This window comes from Leptodactylus fuscus, chromosome 2 (assembly GCF_031893055.1).
Source record: "Leptodactylus fuscus isolate aLepFus1 chromosome 2, aLepFus1.hap2, whole genome shotgun sequence".
Taxonomy (NCBI): Eukaryota; Metazoa; Chordata; class Amphibia; order Anura; family Leptodactylidae; genus Leptodactylus; species Leptodactylus fuscus.
In genome coordinates, this window is record NC_134266.1 from 47,720,203 (window position 1) to 47,743,842 (window position 23,640).

The window sequence follows — 23,640 nt, forward strand, 5'->3', positions numbered from 1 at the left end:
TCCAATCTGGCCTACAAGGACGACATTGGTGATACACTTGTTCTACTTGTAGTCAGGATTATAGAAAGTATTATAGTCAAAAAAATATTCAACCCACCTGGAGTTTCCAAATGCTTTTACTTTCACTAGAGACTTTGTTCACCGTTTCACTCATTAAAGCAATGAGCATGTTAAGGAGGAGGACGTAGGTGAGGACCACATACAAGATGAGCAGGAACATGAAGAAGTGCTTGAATTTCAGATTCTCATTGAACTCCAGATCTCCCATGCCAATAGTAAATTTGAACAACTCCAGAGATGTGATGTACAGGCCAGAATAGGAGTTCGCTGCTTCTTTCTCTTCAGATTCAGTGCTGTTTCCACTCTGTTGTGGTGCTTCACCGATAAGCGTTACCAAAGCTGTGATAGGCAAGACGGGGGTGTAAATGATTTGTGTTAAGATTAAGACTCAACTACAAACGGTTTAGGTTGGATAGGGTCTAGTGCAAAAACCTTCCATTGAAGGCCCCTCTTTTATGTGACACCACACGGTGCACAAATAACATTGCCTGGTAGTTTACTAAATGCCATTTAGTTACCATACAAATAAACAATGGGGTGAAGCTTCATTCAACACAGCTGCATTTCCACACTTGGAAACCAAGTGTGGGTCAAGTGCAAGTTCCAGGTGCCCGGGTTATTAGGGATTATGGCCACCCACTGAATAATAATAGGAAACAGGGCCGGTGTCAGCACTCAGCACACCTGGGCAAGTGTAGGGATCCAGAGAGGGTGCTGACTGGACATCCATTGACCACTTGCATTAACACAGATTGAAGCGCTCATTGCCTTGGTAAAAGCCCTGGGGGTGGGCAGCAAGTATGGACTTCATCATTACTCCCTGCTATTAGCCCTCTGTAATCCTATCCCTGTCTCTGCTTCAGCACCAGACCAGCAGGAAGTTTGGGTGGAGCATTATAGTGAGGGGCCTAGCATTATAGTGAGGGTGGGAGATAAGGGTGACCATTATAATGTATCTGGGCATATGAGGGCCTACATATTTTGTGGAGGCATAGGGGTATAATCATACTATGTGTGGGGCATAAGGGTCCGTTATACTGCATGGGGCATAATGGAACCATTATTATGTGTATGGGCCATTATACTGTGTGGAGACATAATAAGGGAGCCATTATACTACATGGAGATCAGAAGAGGAATACTATATTATATGGGGGCATAATAAGAGTCAATATACTGCAATTCCAGGAGGTCTGCCGCGGCAAAATTCACCTGATAGCGGATATTTTATGCTGCTGCAGCTTATACAGCAGTACATTGCCACCAGGGGTGAACCTGCATTTTTCGGACGACAGAAAGCCGCCCCCACCCCGGGAGGAGGGGGCGGAGCGGGGGGGGAGCAAAGGGGATGGGGCGGAGCAAAGGGGGTGTGGCTTAGCACCGTTAGCAGGCAGAGAGCAGGCAGGGAGAGGACCTGCTCTCTGCCTGAGCGTGAGGGGAGGCTGCAGCGGCCTCCCCAATCCACCGCTCGGTGCTAAGCCAGTCCAGGACAGCTTGTCCTGGACTGGCTTAGGTAAGCAAAAATGCCGCCCTCCCCGGGGCCCTGGCATAGCGCCGCCTGAAGCGGTCGCTTCAGGTCGCCTCATGGGAGGTGCGGCGCTGAATTTGCCACCACATGAGCTGGGCCCACTGAGGCTGGAGCCAGACCTGACAGGAGTTGATCCCTGAGTGACAGATACACTTCTATGGCGATGTCTATTTCATTTTAAAGTAAAACTGTGATTTGGAACTACTTGTAATGAGTAGCTGGCACTAAACAAAGCAAGGTTATGTGATCCCTGGCACTAATGCTTCCCATATGCAGTGGCATACTAATATCCAGTACAGTGCAAAAGTTTTAGGCATGTGTGGAAAAATGCTACATAGTAAAAATGCTTTCAGAAATAGAAGGGTTAATAGTTTATTTTGTAGATTAACAAAATTATGTGAAAGAAGAAAAGAGAAATCGAAATCCCATCAATATTTGGTGTGACGTTTGAAGAAGGAGTCCTGGGAGTGATGACATGGCCACCACAGAGCCCTGATCTCACCATCATCCAGTCTGTCTGGGATGACATGAAGAGACAGAAGGATTGGAGCAAGCCTACATCTACAGAAGATCTGTGCTTAGTTCTCCAAGATGGCGGGAACAACTGTTGAAAGTATTTTATTATTATTTATATTTATTATTATTATTATTATTATTATTATTTATTTAAGTTTTTTTGTAAGTCTGGTGAAGCCTGCAGACATCGCACCCTGTATATGTAACACAAACTTTACAACAGCAATAGTGACATCTGCTGGTGGAAATAGTGAAAGACGTGCAAGGAATACCATAAGCTTTGACAATATTCAATGGTAGTCTTTTTATTCTATCTAATTATTGTTTAGTTTAGTATCCGATATCTTCCATGATTTTATTAGATTTGTATACTTTTACAATATGTATTCACAGATGAAGCAAGTCTCAGATGTGTGGGGAAACATAATGTGCATGCAAAATCCTACTAATACTATTACCTGCTGCAAAACCAAAGAGGAAGACTATGTAGACCAGAAGGAAGCGAAGCATGTCACGCAGAATCGTCTGAAAGAAAAAGATTCATTTTCAGTATTGGTTGTGTAATATTTGTCCAGCATCTGTGAGAATATATACCGTACTTACATAAACCAGAAATTAACATGTGACCTGTGAGCAACAAAACTGATGAATATAAAGATTTATTAAGCAAAATACAACTAAATTCTGGAATAATTTATACCAAAAAAACTGTCTAATATGCCAAACACCATGTTTACTAAGTGATGTAATGTTAGACTATACAGTATAACAACACGCCAAGTTTATCAAACAGCATCAGATAAATCTGGCACAATTTAAGACTAAAACTTAGACACTCTTAGAAAATCTCCCCCCCGTTAGGTTAGCCCTAGAATCCCCCCCCCCCTCCCCATGAAGGGGCCACAGGCTAGTGAATTCAGGCAAAAAATGAACGGACAGGTTAGAATGTAGATCCTGAGACCCCATTTGGCGATAGCTGTATGACCTAAAGGTGGGACCCACATTTATTAGACAGAGGAAAATCTGACCTTCTGAATCATGACACTGTAGATTCCAGTCTGCTGGAAGCCGCGAGTATAATATAACATGTCCACCCATCCGATCACCAAGGAAAACACCATAAGTGCCACATAGACTTCACTTCCTGCAAGGTAGATGATACCGCTGCACAGCAGGAGCGCCGCTTGAAAGAAGCTGTAAGGAGAAATATTATACGATTATATTGGCTATTGATGCTATAACACACATGAAACACAATTGCTAATAGACAGACTGGCCTATAGACAGCTGCAAGTAAACTGGCGCTCCTCTGTAGCCACTACCCAAGACCCCTGTAGTAAATCACAATTTCAGCCTCTGCCTGCATCCTGGCTGTCTGTAGGAAAATATGGCATATCGTACCCTCTGGGGCACTTGCAGGCTGAATTGCATATCCATAAGAAAATAATTATCTCTGATATTTTTTCTGATAAATGGTGTTATCAGCCACGTGGTGGGCCCAGGTTCACTATTACACACTATTAGGACCCAAAGGTTCAACAGAACTGACAATTTTTATGTCTTAGAAAAGATGCACTGAACGCATCTATGCTCCTACATACTGTATGCCATAAGAGTGTCCAGGCCGGTATGTGTTGCTATATCTTTTTTCCATAGTAACCTATGCTATTTCGTACAGAGGCATCCAGTATATAACCATATACTGCACAGTATACAGTACACTCTGTTTTCACATTAGGGAGTTATGAGTGACATATGCCCCTACATGTGTATACATTGGCACATATTGAAGCCTCCTGACATATAACTTTGAAAGAAGACTGCAATTTATTATCAAAATAGTCAAAACTGTATGAGCAGGACGCACAATAAAAATAGTATAATTTAGGATATCAGTATACAAGGGACATTTTCTGTATCCATTGATGGAAGGTCCTTATTTCCTTATCTGTATCATCTCTCTATAATTACTCCATAGTACCGGTAATTCCACAAATTAGGTGAAACTTACAAAAGAACTTCAAAGTAGCCATCCATCATTAATATTTGTAGCGAAGGACGTCTCTTCCAAAAATATATGATCTGTACAGAAAGAAAAGGAATATATCTTGTAACAACCAAAACCTGATCCAAAGTATATAAAATATACTAGTAGAATACAATATGTTATATTGTTGGTTATGCTAAAGTAAAATTTTACAGCGTCATACTAAAATTTACATTTTCAGAGCTACAGTAAATCTTTTTTTCCACTTAAAATTTTTATTATTTTGTCATTTAACTAATTTGTCGTAACATTGATGTGAACAACAACTTTTTTTTTTCATTTCAATATTTTTATATATTCAATACATAATATGTAGTATAAACTCTAGAGCAAGCAACGTACAACTTTCCATGTGAAAATCACGGGCTCTCTAAATTAATGCCGGCTACTTTAAGTGATTGACCTTGTGCTTTGTTTATAGTCATAGCAAATGCAAGTCGGATTGGGAACTGCAGATGCTTAAAATTGAAGGGCATGTCGCTTGGTAGCAAAGGAATACGCAGAATGCAAACATTTGCTCCCTTAGGGTGCATTCACACAATGTCTTTTGGCACGTAATGTGGCACGTTTCAATGGGAGCGTGGATCGTATACGCGGCGCTATTTTGCGGCCGTGATTTTATGGCCCGCAAAAACTCCCGCGGTGTAGACGTGCCACATTACGTGCCAAAAGACATCGTGTGAATGCACCCTTAGAGTTTCCCATAAGAACAGTGGCTTTAATAACATTGGGCATGAGACTCTTAAAGGGATCCTATAATTAAACTCAATTTTTTGTCCCTAACATGTAGGAATAGCCTTAAGAAAGATGTTTTCTCCGTTCCTGAAAAAGATGGAGGTGGCGCTGGAGAGTTCTCTTGCAGCATTGAGGACACCCCCAGTGCTGTTTGAGTGCTGGGGCCCGCCTCCAGTGCTGCAAGAGAACTCATTTGCATACCGACGAAAACTGGAATTTCTACGGAATGGCGGCGCAGAAAAGACATCTAAAGGTAGGAGAAGAATAGCCTTTCTTAAGGCTATTTCTACATGTTAGGGACAAAAAATTGAGTTTTAATGATAGGATCCCTTTAAGAACAGGTAACGTCAGGCAGAAGTCACCTGCAAAAATTACCATAATTCCCCCATTAAACAGTCGGTTCTCTGCAGCTCTTTCAAGGTGCGATCAAGGGCCTTGACCGCTTTCTTGTGTGCCATGGTACATTCATTCCAAACAATTAGTTTGCAAGTTTGTAATACCTTAGCTTTCCCAGAGCCCTTAGATTGGGTTCAGACAGGATTTTTTGGAGCGGATTTTGACGCAGAGGCCGCCTCAGAGTTTGATCCAAAAAAAGGGATAGCTGCGACTGGATGCCGGTGCAGTGCATACAGTGCACCAGCAGCCAGTCGCGGCATTCTGCTCCGGATTAGGCCCAAATGAATGGGCCTAATGGGGAGGGAGTGTTGTGCTGCGGACATCCGCGACTGATTCAGCTGTGGAATCCGCGTCAAGAAAGGGCATGACGCTTCTTTTTTCTACGAGCACAAACAAACCGCTCGCAGAAAAAGAAACCCATTGAATTCTATGGGAGGCGTTTTTCAGAGCCGGATTTTAATGCGGATTCCGTGTCAAAATCTGGACCAAAAAACCCCGTCTGAACCCAGCCTAAGTGATAATACAGACAACGCTAGATTTAAGGGCAATTATAATGCTGACTGAATCGAGCACCCTCCATCTAAAAGAGTGGCAACAACCCCAGATGATGCAACAGCCAAGGCAATGTCATTTTTTAAGAAAATTTCTGCAAGCAGCAAATTAAAAATATTTTACCAGAACCTCCTGGTGCATCTAGGAAAAATAGTCCCCTGTTTCCACTGGAAATCTGAGCCATAATTGCCAAAATTCACAGCTTTGTACACAAAGAAATCTATGGAACCGCCAAATCCATGGCCCGGAGGCCCGTGATAAATACTATAGTGTGCAAACAGCCACTAAGGATACCAGACATGTTTTGTCAGTATATGTCATGTGTGTGTGTGCACGCCTGTGATCCATGTGTATGTATGCGTGTGTGCATGTACGTGTGTGGTCCGTGTATATGTATGCATGTATGTGCGCTTGTGATCCATGTGTTTGTGCATGCGCAGTGCAAGTGTCCATCCGTGCGGTAGTTGTGTGTGATTAGACATGTGCTCTGTTCGTCCGTATGCGTAGTGTGCATTCATCTGAGTGTGTTTGCATGCATGTGTGGTCCTCTCGTGTGTGCGCGCGCGCGTGTGTGTGTGTGGTGTGCATGTGGTATTTGTGGGGTGGTTTTTGTGTTGTGTGTGTCTAGAGTGCGGCCCCTTTAGCAGCGACTCATTGGCACAGTCTCTATAATCCGTTTGTGTGATGTATTGTGACATTTGTGTGTGTGCTGTCTGTGTGATGTTTATATGATGTTTGTGAGATGTCTGTGTGTTGTGTGTGGTGGTGTGGCCCCTTTAGCAGCGACTCTTTGGCCCCATCGCTATAATCCATTCCTGTCAGTCACAACTGTTGTTTTCCCCTCAGCACTGTCGCTTTCACTTTTCCCCATTATATGTATAGGGCCTAGCTTCAGGGAGCCCAATCTCATGACGGGGGTATGCTAACGAGATGTAACATACGCAATATTCTGCTCCTGTGGGTGGAGAGGGGGCGTGCCAAATTTCACCCAAATCGGGCGAAAACTATGGATTTGTATAGAGCAGACTACTACAGAATTTGAGTTTTATATATATAGACAATATAAATGCAATTTCTGTGTCTATAATGACAAAGTTGCTGTTGTCACATGGCTGTTTTAATACCCGTACAAGTCTATGGTTTTATCTACATGTCTATTTATTTTATTTATTTTTATTTATTAAGGACAATGAAAAAGGTCAAAAGAATGATATGTCATATACAGTATATGTCGATTTCAATAGTAAAAAAAAAACCCAGATGTATGAATACCAAAAACAATGTACATATCGACTTCCCTGGAAATTCCAGGTCCCTCATTGTGTTATGTGGGGTGCCGGAAGTAATTTTTGCCATGAAAGTCCATGAAACTCACAGTTAGGCTCTCACAGACTTACTGTCAAAGAATATATATATAATTTTGTATGTCAGACGGCAGATCATGTGACACAACTCAGGACCCAAATGGTGGCTGTACAGTGAGCAAAGTGTCAGCACTGCTGTTGACAAGACGCCATTACTAACAGGCAAAACAACAAAAAAAAAAGTTGGAGTACTACTATAACCAGAAAATGAATATTTTTGCACATTCAGTTCAAGAACAGGGTATAGATCACTAAGATGCCTTTGTACCTGGCAAACAAAGATGTAAACGGCTCCAAGCATGATGAAGACTTCTCCAGCAACACGTGCATTATCTTTAACTGTTCCTTGCAGTGGAAAGGGAGGCTGAAATAGAAATGTCACATGTTATCTATCATAGACAATGTACAAAAAGTAGCCAGATATTTATAACCTAAAAAGGATTGCCAAGACCCCATGTGTATTGGATGCTGATGACTTATTCACAGGATGAGTCATCAGTTTTGATCAGAAAGGGTCCGACACCCAGACCTTACACCGATCAGCTGATTTGGCTGGAAATATGACGTCCCTCAGGGCCTTGACCCAAACAGGCGTGGAGGTGTGGGGATGAGCGCGCACAAAACGAGTATTCAACCCAACGTGAAAAGGTAAGAGGTAGAGATGAGCGAACACTAAAATGTTTGAGGTTCGAAATTCGATTCGAACAGCCGCTCACTGTTCAAGTGTTCGAACGGGTTTCGAACCCCATTATAGTCTATGGGGAACATATACTTGTTAAGGGGGAAACCCAAATCCGTGTCTGGAGGGTCACCAAGTCCACTATGACACCCCAGGAAATGATACCAACACCCTGGAATGACACTGGGACAGCAGGGGAAGCATGTCTGGGGGCATAAAAGTCACTTTATTTCATGGAAATCCCTGTCAGCTTGCGATTTTCGCAAGCTAACTTTTCCCCATAGGAATGCATTGGCCAGGGCTGATTGGCCAGAGTACGGAATTCGACCAATCAGCGCTGGCTCTGCTGGAGGAGGCGGAGTCTAAGATCGCTCCACACCAGTCTCCATTCAGGTCCGACCTTTGACTCCGCCTCCTCCGGCAGAGCCAGCGCTGATTGGCCGAAGGCTGGCCAATGCATTCCTATGGGAATGCAGAGACTTAGCAGTGCTGAGCCAGTTCTGCTCAACTACACCGTGTGCCGGTCAGTGCACACTCGGCTCTGCTACATCAGATGTAGCAGAGCCGAGGGTGCACACTCGGCTCTGCTATATCAGATGGGCTGACCGGCACACGGTGTAGTTGAGCAGAACTGGCTCAGCACTGCTAAGTCTCTGCATTCCCATAGGAATGTATTGGCCAGCGCTGATTGGCCAGAGTACGGAACTCGACCAATCAGCGCTGGCTCTGCTGGAGGAGGCGGAGTCTAAGATCGCTCCACACCAGTCTCCATTCAGGTCCGACCTTAGACTCCGACTCCTCCGGCAGAGCCAGCGCTGATTGGCCGAATGCTGGCCAATGCATTCCTATGGGAATGCAGAGACTTAGCAGTGCTGAGCCAGTTCTGCTCAACTACACCATGTGCCGAGTGTGCACACACGGCTCTGCTACATCAGATGTAGCAGAGCCGAGGGTGCACTAGAACCCTTATGCACACTCGGCTCTGCTATATCAGATGGGCTGACCGGCACACGGTGTAGTTGAGCAGAACTGGCTCAGCACTGCTAAGTCTCTGCAGTAGCAGGCTCTGCTACATCAGATGTAGCAGAGCCGAGTGTGCACACTCGGCTCTGCTATATCAGATGGGCTGACCGGCACACGGTGTAGTTGAGCACAACTGGCTCAGCACTGCTAAGTCTCTGCAGTAGCAGGCTCTGCTACATCAGATGTAGCAGAGCCGAGTGTGCACACTCGGCTCTGCTACATCTGATGTAGCAGAGCCGAGTGTGCACACTCGGCACACGGTGTAGTTGAGCAGAACTGGCTCAGCACTGCTAAGTCTCTGCATTCCCATAGGAATGCATTGGCCAGCCTTCGGCCAATCAGCGCTGGCTCTGCCGGAGGAGTCGGAGTCTAAGGTCGGACCAGAATGGAGACTGGTGTGGAGCGATCTTAGACTCCGCCTCCTCCAGCAGAGCCAGCGCTGATTGGTCGAATTCTGTACTCTGGCCAATCAGCGCTGTCCAATGCATTCCTATGGGAAAAAGTTTATGTCACAAAAATCACAATTACACACCCGATAGAGCCCCAAAAAGTTATTTTTAATAACATTCCTACCTAAATAAAGGTTATCCCTAGCTATCCCTGCCTGTACAGCTATCCCTGTCTCTTAGTCACAAAGTTCACATTCTCATATGACCCGGATTTGAAATCCACTATTCGTCTAAAATGGAGGTCACCTGATTTCGGCAGCCAATGACTTTTTCCGATTTTTTTCGATGCCTCCGGTGTCGTAGTTCCTGTCCCACCTCCCCTGCGCTGTTATTGGTGCAAAAAAAGCGCCAGGGAAGGTGGGAGGGGAATCAAATTTTTTTGGAGTTTGCCACGTGATGTTCGATTCGAATCAAACACATCGAACAGCCTGATATCCGATCGAACATGTGTTCGATAGAACACTGTTCGCTCATCTCTAGTAAGAGGCCATATATTGGTCTTTTTCACTTTCCACGTGCGAATTTACTACACTATCATTGGCGCTCGGTGTTTCTCCTTTTTTGTTTTTTATAGCTGATTTGGCTGTCAGAGACTGTACACAATTCAAGTGAATAGGAACAGAGTTGCAGTTTCATGACATCTCCTCTACAGTGTATGGCATGGCTCTGTTCATCAAAGGCATTAATGTCTTTCACTGATCACTGGAGGTCCAAGTGATGGACAAGTGACTGGAGCATCAGCCCACCAGCTTTCCATTCTCATGAGACACTCAGACCCCCATTCTCCTGATGGCTTGGTCAGAAAACCATCAATCCAATATCTAACCCTTATTCACATGATATGAGATAAGTGCATATTATTGGAAAACATCATATTCTGTATATCTCTCCATACCTGCCCTTCCAGAGGCCGGTGGTAAGCTGTGGCTGTGAATATACTCATATATACAATGTACATGATGAACTTGAAATAAAATATCTTTCCAGCAAAGGAATCCCACTTCTCCTGTAGCAAATGGTTCAAGGGTTCCAGTACTATCATTTTGTGCCGATTCTATGGAAAACAATCAGACTTGTGTTACATTGCAGTTGATGTTTACTAGACAATGACTATAACTTGTAATGAGAAGATATATTGATGTTTTTGGTTTTTTTAAATAAAAATTGTGACTCTTCCATTGACCAATGGCATGCCATCCCTTGTGAAACTTTTCATCAGTGTATAGTACAAGTGAATTTAAGACACTTTGTAATATATCTCATTTTAGAAATCTGTATATTCTCTACTTATCACATGGAGGTACTTTTTGCAAAGATATCTATGGCGAGGGGAGGGGAAAGAAGCAAGTTGCTGTTGCTACACTTTGATACTCTATGAGTGACAGATCTCTTCTGCTGTATCTTTAAGATAACCATCTACCACTGCACAGAATGAGGCAATATATTTGCCAGCAGAAGACTTCTCCTCCCCCTCCCCTCTCTATAGACTCCAGTTTAAGAGCTGCATAAAGATATCTAAGTAAATTGACAGTCTGATATGGGAAAGGAAAGCATCCCAATGGGAGAAGCCAACTTTTTTCTTTAATAAGATATTTTAGCGTTTCTAATATTCACGTTTACTATTCACTTAAATATGCAAATAATTTTCATCACCCCTTCACTCCAAGGCTAAAAATGACATGTTAACATTATTTACCAAATGTATCTAATTTTTGTTACTCCACGTGGAGCCCCCAGCCTCAAGCAGGCATGTTTTAACCATTTGTTACCCACACTAATGGTATGACTAGCCTTTTTTCTACAACACTTTTGTAAACTTTGAATGACACTCACATAGGCACGACTCTTGAATACAATGGTTTCCAAAACAGAGTCTGGCTCGTGTGTATCCACAGAAGAAATATCATACAGAGAAGTGTGAACTGGCCCATAGGTCCATTCAGTGAACTTCCTAGACAAATGTTTATACTCCGGCTCTTCAATTTCCCTCCGAATGATGTGCTTTAGCAACTAAAAAGATTAAAACAGCCGATGTCACAAATGACAAATATGAAGCTAATATAAAACAGTCACTCACAGATTCACTTTGCATTGAATGTGCTTTAGAGGTAGGGGATCTGAGACCAGCTGGAGATGACTGGGACCCACAGCACCATGAAAGCCTGATTCCCTGACCGCTATCTCCACTATATACCTCTAGCAGAGGAGATAGACACTCATCACTGCTGCCTAATGGAAGGTGCCATGATGTCATGTGATGTATGTACATGCCACCGGGCCATTTTCCATTAGAAGCCTGCCCAGGGATGGTAAGTAAAAATAACAAGCACTTATACTAACCTCTCCTGGCCATCTGATGGGTCCCAGCATCTTCTTCAGGCCTGCAGCAGACATCATGCACCCCAGGGGTCACCGATGAAGCCTGTGAATGGGCACGTGATGTCAGTCGCAGGCCAGAAGAGGCCTGAAAAGGATGCTGGAGATAGCTGGACAAAGCAAGGATGCCCTGGATAGGTGCGCAGGGTCAGTGTTATTTTATTTTACTCACCCCACTGACCATTCACTTATTACACTCTGGGGTCTAAGGAGACCTCAATAATAGCACTGAAAGAAACCATAGGGTTTGTAGTTAAACCAGCTCCTACTCTCCTGGGAAGGCTTTGTATAAGATTCTGGAGTGTGTCCATGGGAATTATTACTCACTCATCCAGAAGAGCAGCCATGCCATGCTCCCACATTTGTCATGCCAATGTTAATGCTTGTAATGCTTGTAAATATGACTCCATATCTAACTGTTGGATATTTTATACTGGGTCAACTAAACTGAATGAACACCTGAGTTCAATGATTAAGATGTGTTGCACATCTATTCCACTTTGCAGCTGGGTGTTATTCTTACAATATGCCAAGTATTTGATTTCAGAAAATGTATGGGTAATGAGATTATTATGAGACAACTCCAATGACATACAATGGTTTAGAATGGTGGACTTTAGGTCAATATTTATAAAGCAGTTCTATAAAATTACTCATTTCTTTTTGTCTTTGGTTTCCATACCTGTCTCAGCTGTTACTGTCAGTTACTGTCAGTTCCTCCAACAAAAAACTTAGAACAACAGTGTAAAGCTCAATAAAAGATAATTTTGACCTACCTCAAGTTTACCCAATTTTGCTGCCAGTTTCATGGGAGTAAGACCGGCCACATTATACTGATCTTCAAGTCTCATCTTTGGATCCATGAGGACTGATTTTTTCAAAATGTCATCATACATGGTAGTAATAATCTCAGTATTCTCTTCAGTGTCATCAGCCACTTTGACCAGAGCATGCAGAACTGTATTTCCATGGCTATCCTTGGCAGATAAGTCCGCTCTCCGGTGTGGGTTATTTAGGAGATAGTGTACAATATCGGGCTGGTTAGTGCAAGCAGCAAGTGAGAGGGGGAGTTCTCCTGAAAAACAAAAGTATGACGGACATCTTATCCAGCATTGCATTTCCCTGCCGTCTCTTCACTATAATATGTACAAGACTAACTTGACCAAATGTTAGAAAAATTAAAGCGGACCTACCTATCAGCTCTAACAATATGTCTGGTTTAGTAAATACATGCATTTCTCAATATATGCGGAAAAAGGACAAAGTAGCACATTTTTGGGCAAAAAACCCTTCACTTCAAACTTCACTTTCTGCGAGGAAACTGTTATGAATTTCCCCCTGTTGATACCTTTCATTCCCCTCATTGTTTCTAGGGTAAAATACTTACACAATATGGTGTCATACAAAGGTATCATATGGCATTACAGGGTATGTCTACACCTTGGTCACCTGTAAGTATGCAGACTCCAAGCAACCAGTGTGCATGAAGCCAAAGCTAAACCATAACGATAGTGTTGCAAACTTATTATTACACATGGTTATTCAACTGATTTATTAGACCATAGCCATATTTGTGAAAAACTTACCAAAGTAGAAACTGACGCCTTTCTTCTTCTGTTGGAAGAACAGCCCATCTGCCGACGCGTGCACATCAGCCTTGTTTTCCATCAAAAGCTTCACCAAATGAAAATTTCTCTTTTCTATTGCTATGTGAAGTGCGGTCTGTCCTATGGGAAACCAAAAGAATAGAGCCATGGCATTACAAATAATAAAAAATGAAAAGCTCAGTGACATGACATGGGCATACAAGTAAAGGGAAGGTTGTCCATCATAGTACGGAAACACCCACTGGACTCCTAAGCTTAGCATGAGCAGCAGTTTAAATAAATAAATAAATGAGAAGTTATATTGGAACTTTTATACCAAAACTATACATAAATCTACTCAGCCCCTCCTCCGCTGTAACACAATGCTGGGCCGACTTTTCATGATGATGGCTTGCCTTTAAATTTCCTGGCACAAATATAAAAGTAACTACCGTATATACTCGAGTATAAGCCGACCCGAATATAAGCCGAGGCCTCTAATTTTACCACAAAAAACTGGGAAAACGTATTGACTCGAGTATAAGCCGAGGGGGGGAAATGCAGCAGCTACTGGAAAATTTAAAAAAATTAAAATGGTCAGAGTTTTTGGGTGCAGTAGATGCTGGGTGCTGGGGGTGCGAGGTTCCCTTGGGACTAATAGACATTAACCAAGATAATGGACCCCTCATATTAAGAGATTGTATACATATTACTCTATGTTAACATTATCATTCACTCATTTGAAAGAAAGACGTCTTATTGCAATGTCTAAAGTATAAGCATTTTCTTGTAGAGCGGTTAAAAGGTACCGTATATATCTGTTGCAGAGTCCCCTGAAAATCGGTGGAGAAAAAATTCCTGCGCAAAGGACTTCTTTCTCCACCGCCTTCAGTTTCAAAACAACAGATATCCGATGGACACCCGACATACCCCATTATAGTCAATGGGGTCCATATGTAACCACTGTTTTAGCGGTCCACCTCTCTGTTGTTTGGGTCCTCCGATGCTAGTGTGAACCTAACCCCAGCATAGCTATATTAGAAGGAATACAATGATCCTCTTTATATGGCCCCAAAACAATAACTGTCCTATAGGTCCAGGAATCATACTTTATACTTCCCTTATTTTTTTCCTCAATAGAAGCAGAACTGAAAATGTCTAGTAACCACACTCTTAGCCTTGTTTGTTAGGTTAGGCAAAGTGTCTCCTGTTTTAGTTTTCATTGTATTTCTTTTTTTTTTTTTTTTTTTTTTTTTTTTTTTCTTTTTTGGTAGAGTTGGAAGGGACCTCAAGGGCCATCAGGTCCAACCCCCTGCGAGTGCAGGTTTTCCTAAATCATTCCAGCTATATGTTTATCCAGATTCCGCTTGAAGATTTCCATTGATGGAGCGCCCACCACCTCCCGTGGCAGCCTATTCCACTCTCTCACTAGCCTCACTGTCAGAAAGTTTTTCCTAATGTCTAATCTGTATCTCTTTCCCTTTAGTTTCATCCCATTGCTTCTTGTACTTCCTTGTGCTAATGAGAATAGGGTAGATCCCTCTGCACTGTGACTACCTTTCAGATATTTGTAGACTGCTATTAAATCTCCCCTCAGCCTTCTCTTCTGCAAACTAAACAATCCCAGTTCTTTTAGCCGCTCCTCATAGGACATGGTTTGCAGACCTTCCTCCATTTTGGTTGCTCTTCTCTGGACTTGCTCCAATATATCGATGTCTTTCTTGAATTGAGGCGCCCAGAACTGTACACAGTATTCCAGGTGTGGTCTGACCAGGGAAGAGTACAGCGGAATAATGACCTCTCTTGATCTAGATTCAATGCTTGTCTTAATACATCCCAGAATTTTATTAGTCTTTTTTGCAGCAGCACCGCACTGTTGGCTCATGTTGAATTTGTGATCTACTATTATGCCCAAGTCCTTTTCCCCTATGCTATCACTTAGTTCTATTCCTCCCATACTATATATGTTTTTTACATTTCTGTTACCCAGATGTAGAACTTTGCATTTGTCCCTGTTACTTTGCATTTGTCCCTGTTACTTTGCATTTGTCCCTGTTATTGTCCCTGCATTTGTCCCTGTTATTGGATTTCTTTACATTTTGCTTCAGTTGAGATTATAGGGCCCAGCAATTCAGACATTGTGTTTCTAAGGGTTTATACTCCGAAGAGACACCAGAGTATAATAGTGGTACGTGGGTAGGGAACCCCAAGATATTTGGAAAATTCATATAGAACAAACTGGTTGACTCATCCCTACACATAACCTGTAAGACGCCAGAAACAGTCCATTACAGCTCTATACTATGGACCTATAGGTATTCCATGGGACAATGCATGGTGCTTCTGTAATGTCACCAAGAAATGAGATAGTATTTGATATTATATAATGATCATGTGCATAGCTATATGGGGTGCAGAGCTACCGGGCCCTGGAAACTCAAGAGACCCCTGCTAGGTGGCCACAGGTTGGCCAAATAAATAGACTGCATTTTATGGCTTTCTACAATTCATATGATGCCTTTAAGGTCTATATGAACAATCTACTCTTTTGTTGGTAATGCTAATCTTTTCATGAATTATTAATATTACAGCAATAGTTTTATGTCTTTACTTCCCCCAAGGTGCACTTTTAGTATATTTATTGAAGGAAAAATTCTGCTGTATATATTTATTTTCTTGGCTTAAAAACATATTGAACTGCTTATATCTCAAGGGACATATACTGTATAACTTTACTCTTATTACTTATAGAAATTCACTAAAGCATTTCAAATCAATTAGAATATATCATTCCAAAAATATATATTTTAAGGGGTTGTACAGGGTTAATAAACAGCGCCACACCTGTCCACACGGTGTGTGAGGTATTGCTTATCTTAGCCATTTTCTGTTCAGTGGAACTGGTATGCAGTACCATACACCACCCATGGTCAATGTAGCACTATTTATAGAAGAAAGCACTACCTTTAAGGCCGGGTTCACACAGGGCATTTTGGACCAGGATTTGACGCAGAGGCCACCTCAGATTCCGGTCCAAATGGGTATGTGCGACTGTATGCTGGTGCAGTGCACCGGCATACAGTCGCGGCACTCCACTCTGGATTAGGCCCAAATGAATGGGCCTAGTCGGGAGGAGGGAGTGTCTTCAGGCGGATGTTGCGAGGCGAATCCGCCTGAAGAATGAGCATCTTGCTTCTTTTTTCCAGGAGCCGGAACAAACGACTCCCGGAAAAAAGAACTGACTGGCTCCCATTGATTTCAATGGGAGACATTTTTTTGGTCAGGATTTTGAGGCGGATTCCGCCTCAAAATCCTGACCAAAATTCCCCGTGTGAACTGAGCCTAAGAGGTGGGCGATTTTATACTTATGGAAATAGATCATAATCTAAGGCTCAATAACTACCAAATAAAACAAAGAATGGTAATAACATATAGGGTGAGTAAGACCTACAGGTATATACAATATCTAAGAGTTCTATCAAGCATAGACTATGCTCATAAAAGTATAACTGATAAATGAGCATCACAAAAATGGCCAAATGGTTAAAAAAAATAATCTTTATTAATGCATCATTAAAGATACAATCATCAGGGTTAAGAAACAAGTATGACAATGACATAACAGGCACCAGGAAGAGTCTTAGGTTCCTACTTGTGCGTCTGATAAAACAGCGGTTATCTGCAGACACCTGCGGACCCCATAGACTATAATGGGATCCACTGGGTGTCTGTCAACTTTCAGCTTTTTTTATATAGAAACTGGAGGAGAGAAAAGTCCTCTGTGCACCCGCATTGATCTACCTCCTCCCTCCTCTGAAGTGTTCAACTGTACTATAGGGACTGGGTTTAGTATTGTGAACACGGGAGAAGAGGTGTTGGTTCCAATCATGTAACACAATCATGTGAGGGTCATACAGGAACCAGCCTGGGAAACCATGGTTAGTTCTAAATAGAATAATTATTTTGGATTTACAAAAAGGGCATTTTTCAAGCATTGGATTACATGTATCAGCCCACAATAAATAGAGCATCAACTGCTGCAACTCTTGGGCTAGGTTCACACGTAAGAAAATGTCACTGAATTTCATACTGAATTTGCTGTGTAATTTGCACAGCAGAAAATTTACACTTCTGAAAATTCAGACGGATTCTGCTTGTTAAAAACCACAGTGGAATCTTTTTTTTTAATGTAGATTGTGAGCCCACAATGTACATTTTTCAGTATCAGTATGTCTTTTGTTTGGAAATCCATGCAACCACAGGGAGAACATACAAACTGCTTGCAGATGGTTTTTGCCTTTGGTGGGATTTGAACACCAGGCTGCAGTGCTAACCACTGAGCCACCGTGGAATCTGACACGGAATCCATTTGATGAATGAGCATGATGGGTTTTTCCGCTAGCTGAAAAAATCAGCTAGCCAAATAAAAACACTACACACTCCCATTGATTTCAGGATTTCATGCGGAATTTGATGTGGATTCTGTGTTAAGTTCCACTACATTTTCCTCCATGTAAACTTACCCTTACAAGTCTTGTACAACATAGAATTACCTATCACATAATACTATTTACCAATCATAGGAAGATCAATAAAAGCCCCCTACCACTAAGGAATATCGTTACTAACCTCCAGTGATATACTCAAGAATTATCTCAGGGATTCGGGGTATAGTGGTATTATTGGCATTATAGTGCATAGAGGTAGTATAGGGATAGAGGTGGTATAGGGATAGAGGTGGTATGAGACAAAGGAGTGTGCCATTGACTGTTTTCTTCCTGGATTTGAAGGTAATCTGTAACAAGAATCTGTAAGTGGGGAATCTTGTATTTATGGGTCTTTTGCTTTGTATTCGGATAATAAACACAAGTTTGTAGCTACATCTTGTGCTAATCCCGTAAATTGCTGAAAGAGCATCTACATATAAATCCACTAACAGATAAGAGCGCCATTTAGTGATTATCAGATTTATCCGTGTTTCTTTCACCTCCGCCTTAGCACAAATAACATTAGCAAAGTATAATTGCCATTAATGTATTGTGATTGTGAAGAATGAACTAAAAGGCATTAGAAGAAAAGCTTTCACATGTATTAATAAGAAATGATGTTTTTTTTCCCTTTCTTGGATTGATTTTCATCTGCTGACCTGACCCATCCTATTTTATTAACTACCTGACAATAGCCACAAATTTAAATATGGTGTGGGATGAGATTTATCTTCAGCATTCCCATATAGTCCAATCATTGATATTATATCATCAAACATTCCCTTATAGAAGATCTTTCAGCGCCTCCAGTAACTCCAGTTCTTTGAATCCTTCCATTCATCTTTGCATCTTGGATTTTTTTCTCTAATCACAACTGTTCCTGAGTATTCAGTGCAGTTAGTTTTGGTACCTGACTTGCTATCTAGATTCTCTAATCTCAAGTGCGTGGTGTCAGGCAGGGGAAGGCAAGGGGGCGTGAATCTGAGTTCTGACACTGATTGGAGCTCTGAGTCACGCCCCCTTGTCTGCTCTTGCCTGACATTAGAAAGTCTAGCATATTAGGCACCAAAACTAACTGCACTGTTTGCATAGGTATGGTAAGGGCTAGAAAAAAAATTCCAATTACACTGGAATCAGTGGAGAGATACCTATTAAAGGATGAAAAGAGTTCAAATTGGTGAAGGTGGTAAAAGGTCATTTTGTGTTCTGCTCCTTTAAGTAATCTGGAGTAGACAACCTTATCACAGAACTAAAAGATTAAAGGAGTTTTCCCAGGTCCTTCTCTCACCAGTTTGCCTGCTGTCTCTTCTTCTCACTACCTGTATTCTTCAACAAGCTTTGACTGTATGATGGATAAGACACAATGAAGTACCTCAGTAGATATAGACATTGCCTTTACCATGATAGATTTATCATCATTGCTAACTGTCTAATATAAATGCAGATCAAATAATATGCATAGTAAATGTTTATTACATTACACAGGTTTGGAAAGAAAAAACTTACATGCTGCCAGGACTTGCACTAATTCAATATTATGAATCATTGTCCGAGTATTTATCAGCAAAATGTCATTAGCTAACATGTTGCTGACCCAAGAGCAGGAGATAACAGCTCTAAAAGCAAGGGCGATCTGAGAACTCAGTCACCCTCACCTCCAAAGAGTCATGTCACCCATCCCTTAATGCTAGATAAGGAGAGATACCTTGACAAGGTTGTCTAAACAATGGGGAGGAATAATACAACAATGTTGATAAATGAAGTAGCATTTGTAAAGCAATGTATTTAGAAAACTCTGGAATTTACATACATTAGCAATCCCAGTTCCATTTGGTTCCAATTGGTGCCTTGTATTTTGTATGTACAGTATGTATGTTTTGACAACCCTATTGCAGTATACACTATATGTACACTTGGTAAGGAGTTTTCTACTGGCGTAATCGCAGGATCCCCACTATTGGCTAAAGCCAAGAGATAACTGTCAATGGAGCCTCATCGTAAGACAACTAGGTGGACTTGGAGAACTTAGATTAGGTTGAGGATCTCTAATGAGAGACACTTTATGAACAGAACATAAAACAGTGAATTACTTTAATCAGCGTTTACAGACTGGAATAGACAGGGGTAAAATACAAAAATAATTTTAAAAAATAAAAATTCACATCAAAATAAAAAAAAAACTCTAAAAAAAAAAGTTATAATAATGACTTGGTTGACGCTCACAACACCCTGGAAGCGGAGGTCAGATGGCTCAAAATTAAAGCTGCTGGCGCTGAGGATCGGTCTAGACGCAATAATATTAAGATCCGTGGTGTCCCCGAGGATGTGGCATCGGAGGACTTGATGGCCTATGTTCAACGTCTCTTTAAGAAAATTCTCCCGCAGCTTACTGAACTGGAGCTCACTCTGGATCGGACCCATCGTATTCCAAAAGCGAACTCTGCTCCTGTGGATGTCCCTAGAGATGTGTTAACGAGGGTCCACTTCTATCAAGTTAAGGACTCGATTCTTGCAGAAGCCAGGAAATGTGGCACCTTACCAGCTCCTTTTGCATCCATTTCCCTGTTCCCCGATTTATCCGCAGCTACTATGCAGGCCAGACGTGAACTGGCTCCCATCACCAAGATCCTCAGAGACCGGGGCATACGGTATCGTTGGGGCTTTCCTACCAAGCTGCTGATTCCCCGCAATGGGGTTTTCCATTCCGTCCCTGATGTGGAGGCGGGCATGTCCCTCCTCCGTAAATGGAAGCTGGCCCCTGCTGACTCTCACCCATCTGTGCCCGAAGCCTCAGTGCGGCCTTCTCATCTTACTAAGGAATGGACTGTGGTGGGCGGTCGTAAGTGAATCTGTTAGCCACCTCGGCGGACTGACTCGCCTTGCCTAATGTTATGACTTTATCCTTTGTTTTAGGTGACCTGTGTGCCTTTCTAATACTCACTCTCGCTGAGTGTTACTGACCTGTTTTTCTCCCCCCCCCAACTGATTACTCTTGGTTATTCGGTGTTTTTTGACACTATGCTATTTTGTTTGCATTCTTTGTTCTTGTTTCATACCTGGAATGTCGTATGCTTATTATGCCTGTTCACACATACTTTATGCATCCTTGTTTTTCTGTGTAGCCACCTGGGTCTTCTGCCATTTTTCTTTAGTTTGTCACTATGGTACTCCGTATCTCTTCACTTAATGTTAGGGGTTTGAATAGCCCCTGTAAACGGAGTTCTGTCTGGAGGGAGGCCCGTCGCCTTCGCTGTGATGTGCTCTTTCTCCAGGAGACTCATTTTTGTGTTGGCAAAAGTCCTAAGTTTTCTAATCCCTCTTTCCCTCATATATATCAGGCTTCTTGCAATGCTAAGCGTAAGGGTGTTCTTATTGCTGTGCGGGATTCAGTAGCTTTTTCCCTTGAATCCACTTTAGTTGATCCCGGGGTCGGTTTTTGGGGCTCAATTGCCTTATTAATAATGTTAAGTATACTTTAGTGACTGTTTATTTCCCGAACCATTCACAGGCGCAGTATTGGAAATCTGTGCTCTCCAAGATTCGAACTTTTGCTACTGGTATTTTGATCATTGGTGGGGATTTTAATTGCTTAGTTGATAATTCTCTAGACTCTTCCAACCCCAAGAGATGCTCCCCTATATTGTCTTCCTCTTTGATTGATCAGGGCCTTTATGACGTCTGGCGTTGTCAACATGGCGGGGAACGAGATTATAGCTATTTCTCTTCTTCGTCCTCCTCTTACTCCCGTATTGACTTCTTTCTTACTGATAAAATTGGGTTGATGCAGACGGAATCTACGGCTATTGGGCTGATCACCTGGACTGATCATGCTCCGGTGTCCCTCTCTCTACATGAGAAGTTTTCCACTGCTATGCCTACCCAGTGGCGCTTGAATGAGTATATCCTAGATCATCCCTCTTATGATGAGCACCTCCGTGAGGCCCTGAGGGAATATTTTTCCCTCAACTCCCCCTCCGTATCAGACCCTCATGTGCTCTGGAATGCTCATAAGGCATATATGCGAGGGTTACTTATTCAGGCGTGCGCGAGGGCCAAAAAGGAACGATCTAAAGACACAGATGCTGCACTTCGCTCCCTATCCTCCCTCTCCGCAATTAATAAGCTTAACCCTACTCCCACTGTCTCTGCGGAGATTAGGCAATGTCAACTCCGATTGCAGGGCCTTCTGGCTTGTCAACAGGACTTAGCTTTTAAGCGATTTCAATGTCAGGCCTATGTGCATAATAGTAGGGCTAGTGCCTTTTTAGCCAGAAAAATCAAACAGTCGCGCCCCAAAACCCGTATTGCTCACCTCATGGATGACTCGGGTACTAAAGTAATTGACCCCTGCCTTATTGCAGAGCAGTTTCGTTTATATTATAAGTCGTTATACAATCTTAGGGATGATCCCCAGACGTACCAACCATCTTGGGAAGAAATCGATCGATTCTTAGATTCTGTGGCCCTGCCCCGCCTTTCCCCTGCGCAGTCTGCCTCCCTAGCCTCGCCTATCACTTTATTTGAAGTTACGGAAGCTATAGCCTCGCTGAAACCGCTAAAATCCCCTGGTCCTGACAGCTTTTCAGGGATCTACTACAAGAAATACGCAGATATTTTGTCCCCTTATCTTTTAGTTGTGTTCAGAAAGGCGGCGGAGGAGCAATGCTTCCTGGAAGAAATGTTGTCGGCCACTATAGTGACCATCCCTAAACCCGGCAAATCTCCCACTGTCCCGGCTAATTTTAGACCTATTTCCCTCCTGAACACGGATATCAAACTGTACGCTAAAATCCTTGCTGAGCGGTTGCTCCTCCTACTCCCCCAGTTGGTTAGTCCTGACCAGGTAGGTTTTGTATTTGGTAGGCAGGCGCCAGACGGCACACGGAGGTTCATAGACCTTGTTCAGAAAGCCGAAAGAGATGGTACACCTTCTTTGCTTCTGGCTTTGGATGCTGAGAAGGCTTTTGATAGGGTCCACTGGGGTTACTTAGACAGCCTTTTGGATAAGTTTGGTATGGGGTCAGTCTTTAAATCTGCTATTCTGGCTCTGTACTCCCACCCGTCGGCTCGTGTGCTCTCATCGGGCTTCCTGTCTGAGCCCTTTCGGATCTCGAATGGTACCCGCCAGGGTTGCCCTCTTTCCCCTATTATCTTTGCGCTTGTGATGGAGCCTCTGGCGGAGTCCATTCGGTCGGCGGGAAATATTGAGGGTATTACTGTGGGTCGCCAGCAGCATAAAATCGGCCTATATGCTGATGATGTCATACTGGCCCTGACTTCTCCTGGTTCCTCCTTGAGTGCTGCTACGGAGGTCCTAGAGGGATTTGGTAGAGTTTCTTATTATAAGGTAAATTCCTCCAAATCACAGATATTGCCTGTTATCATCTCCCCCTCGTTGAGACGGGATCTCAGTTCTCAATTCCCCTACCAATGGATTGACTCCCGTGTAACTTATCTTGGCATCTCCCTGACGGCCCCTAGTTCTGACCTGTTCTCTGCCAATTACATTCCCCTTCTGACCAAAGTTACTTCTCTTCTTGCCTCTTTCTCACAACCGATGTTGTCTTGGGCTAGCAGAATTGCCATCATCAAAATGATGGTGTTGCCCTTAATCTTGTATATGTTCCGTACAGTCGCTATCCCCCTCCCTGACTCATATTTTACCAAGCTTCAGTCTATTCTTTCCAACTACATTTGGGAGGGTAAGAGATCCAGGGTCCGACTTAAGGTGATGACGCGCCCTTGGTCCCATGGGGGTGCGGGTGTCCCAGATGTTAAAAAATATTATATGGCGTCTGTCCTAGATCAACTTAAGGTCGGGTGGGATGAGACTTCTAAATGG

At 42.7% G+C, this 23,640-nt stretch overlaps 1 protein-coding gene across 2 annotated transcripts in view; it reads right to left on the minus strand.

The window, feature by feature from the left end:
• LOC142194555 (transient receptor potential cation channel subfamily V member 1-like) overlaps positions 1–23,640 on the minus strand; it is a 66,192-nt gene that overhangs the window by 8,830 nt on the left and 33,722 nt on the right. For both annotated transcript variants that reach the window (XM_075263758.1, XM_075263757.1), the window contains 9 exons: positions 13,312–13,452; positions 12,502–12,800; positions 11,183–11,359; positions 10,245–10,403; positions 7,467–7,562; positions 4,116–4,186; positions 3,133–3,298; positions 2,563–2,629; positions 98–399 (listed from right to left, as the gene is read on the minus strand). In XM_075263758.1, coding sequence (XP_075119859.1) covers positions 98–399; positions 2,563–2,629; positions 3,133–3,298; positions 4,116–4,186; positions 7,467–7,562; positions 10,245–10,403; positions 11,183–11,359; positions 12,502–12,800; positions 13,312–13,452 — 1,478 coding nt within the window. The remainder of the gene's footprint in view (positions 1–97; positions 400–2,562; positions 2,630–3,132; positions 3,299–4,115; positions 4,187–7,466; positions 7,563–10,244; positions 10,404–11,182; positions 11,360–12,501; positions 12,801–13,311; positions 13,453–23,640) is intronic.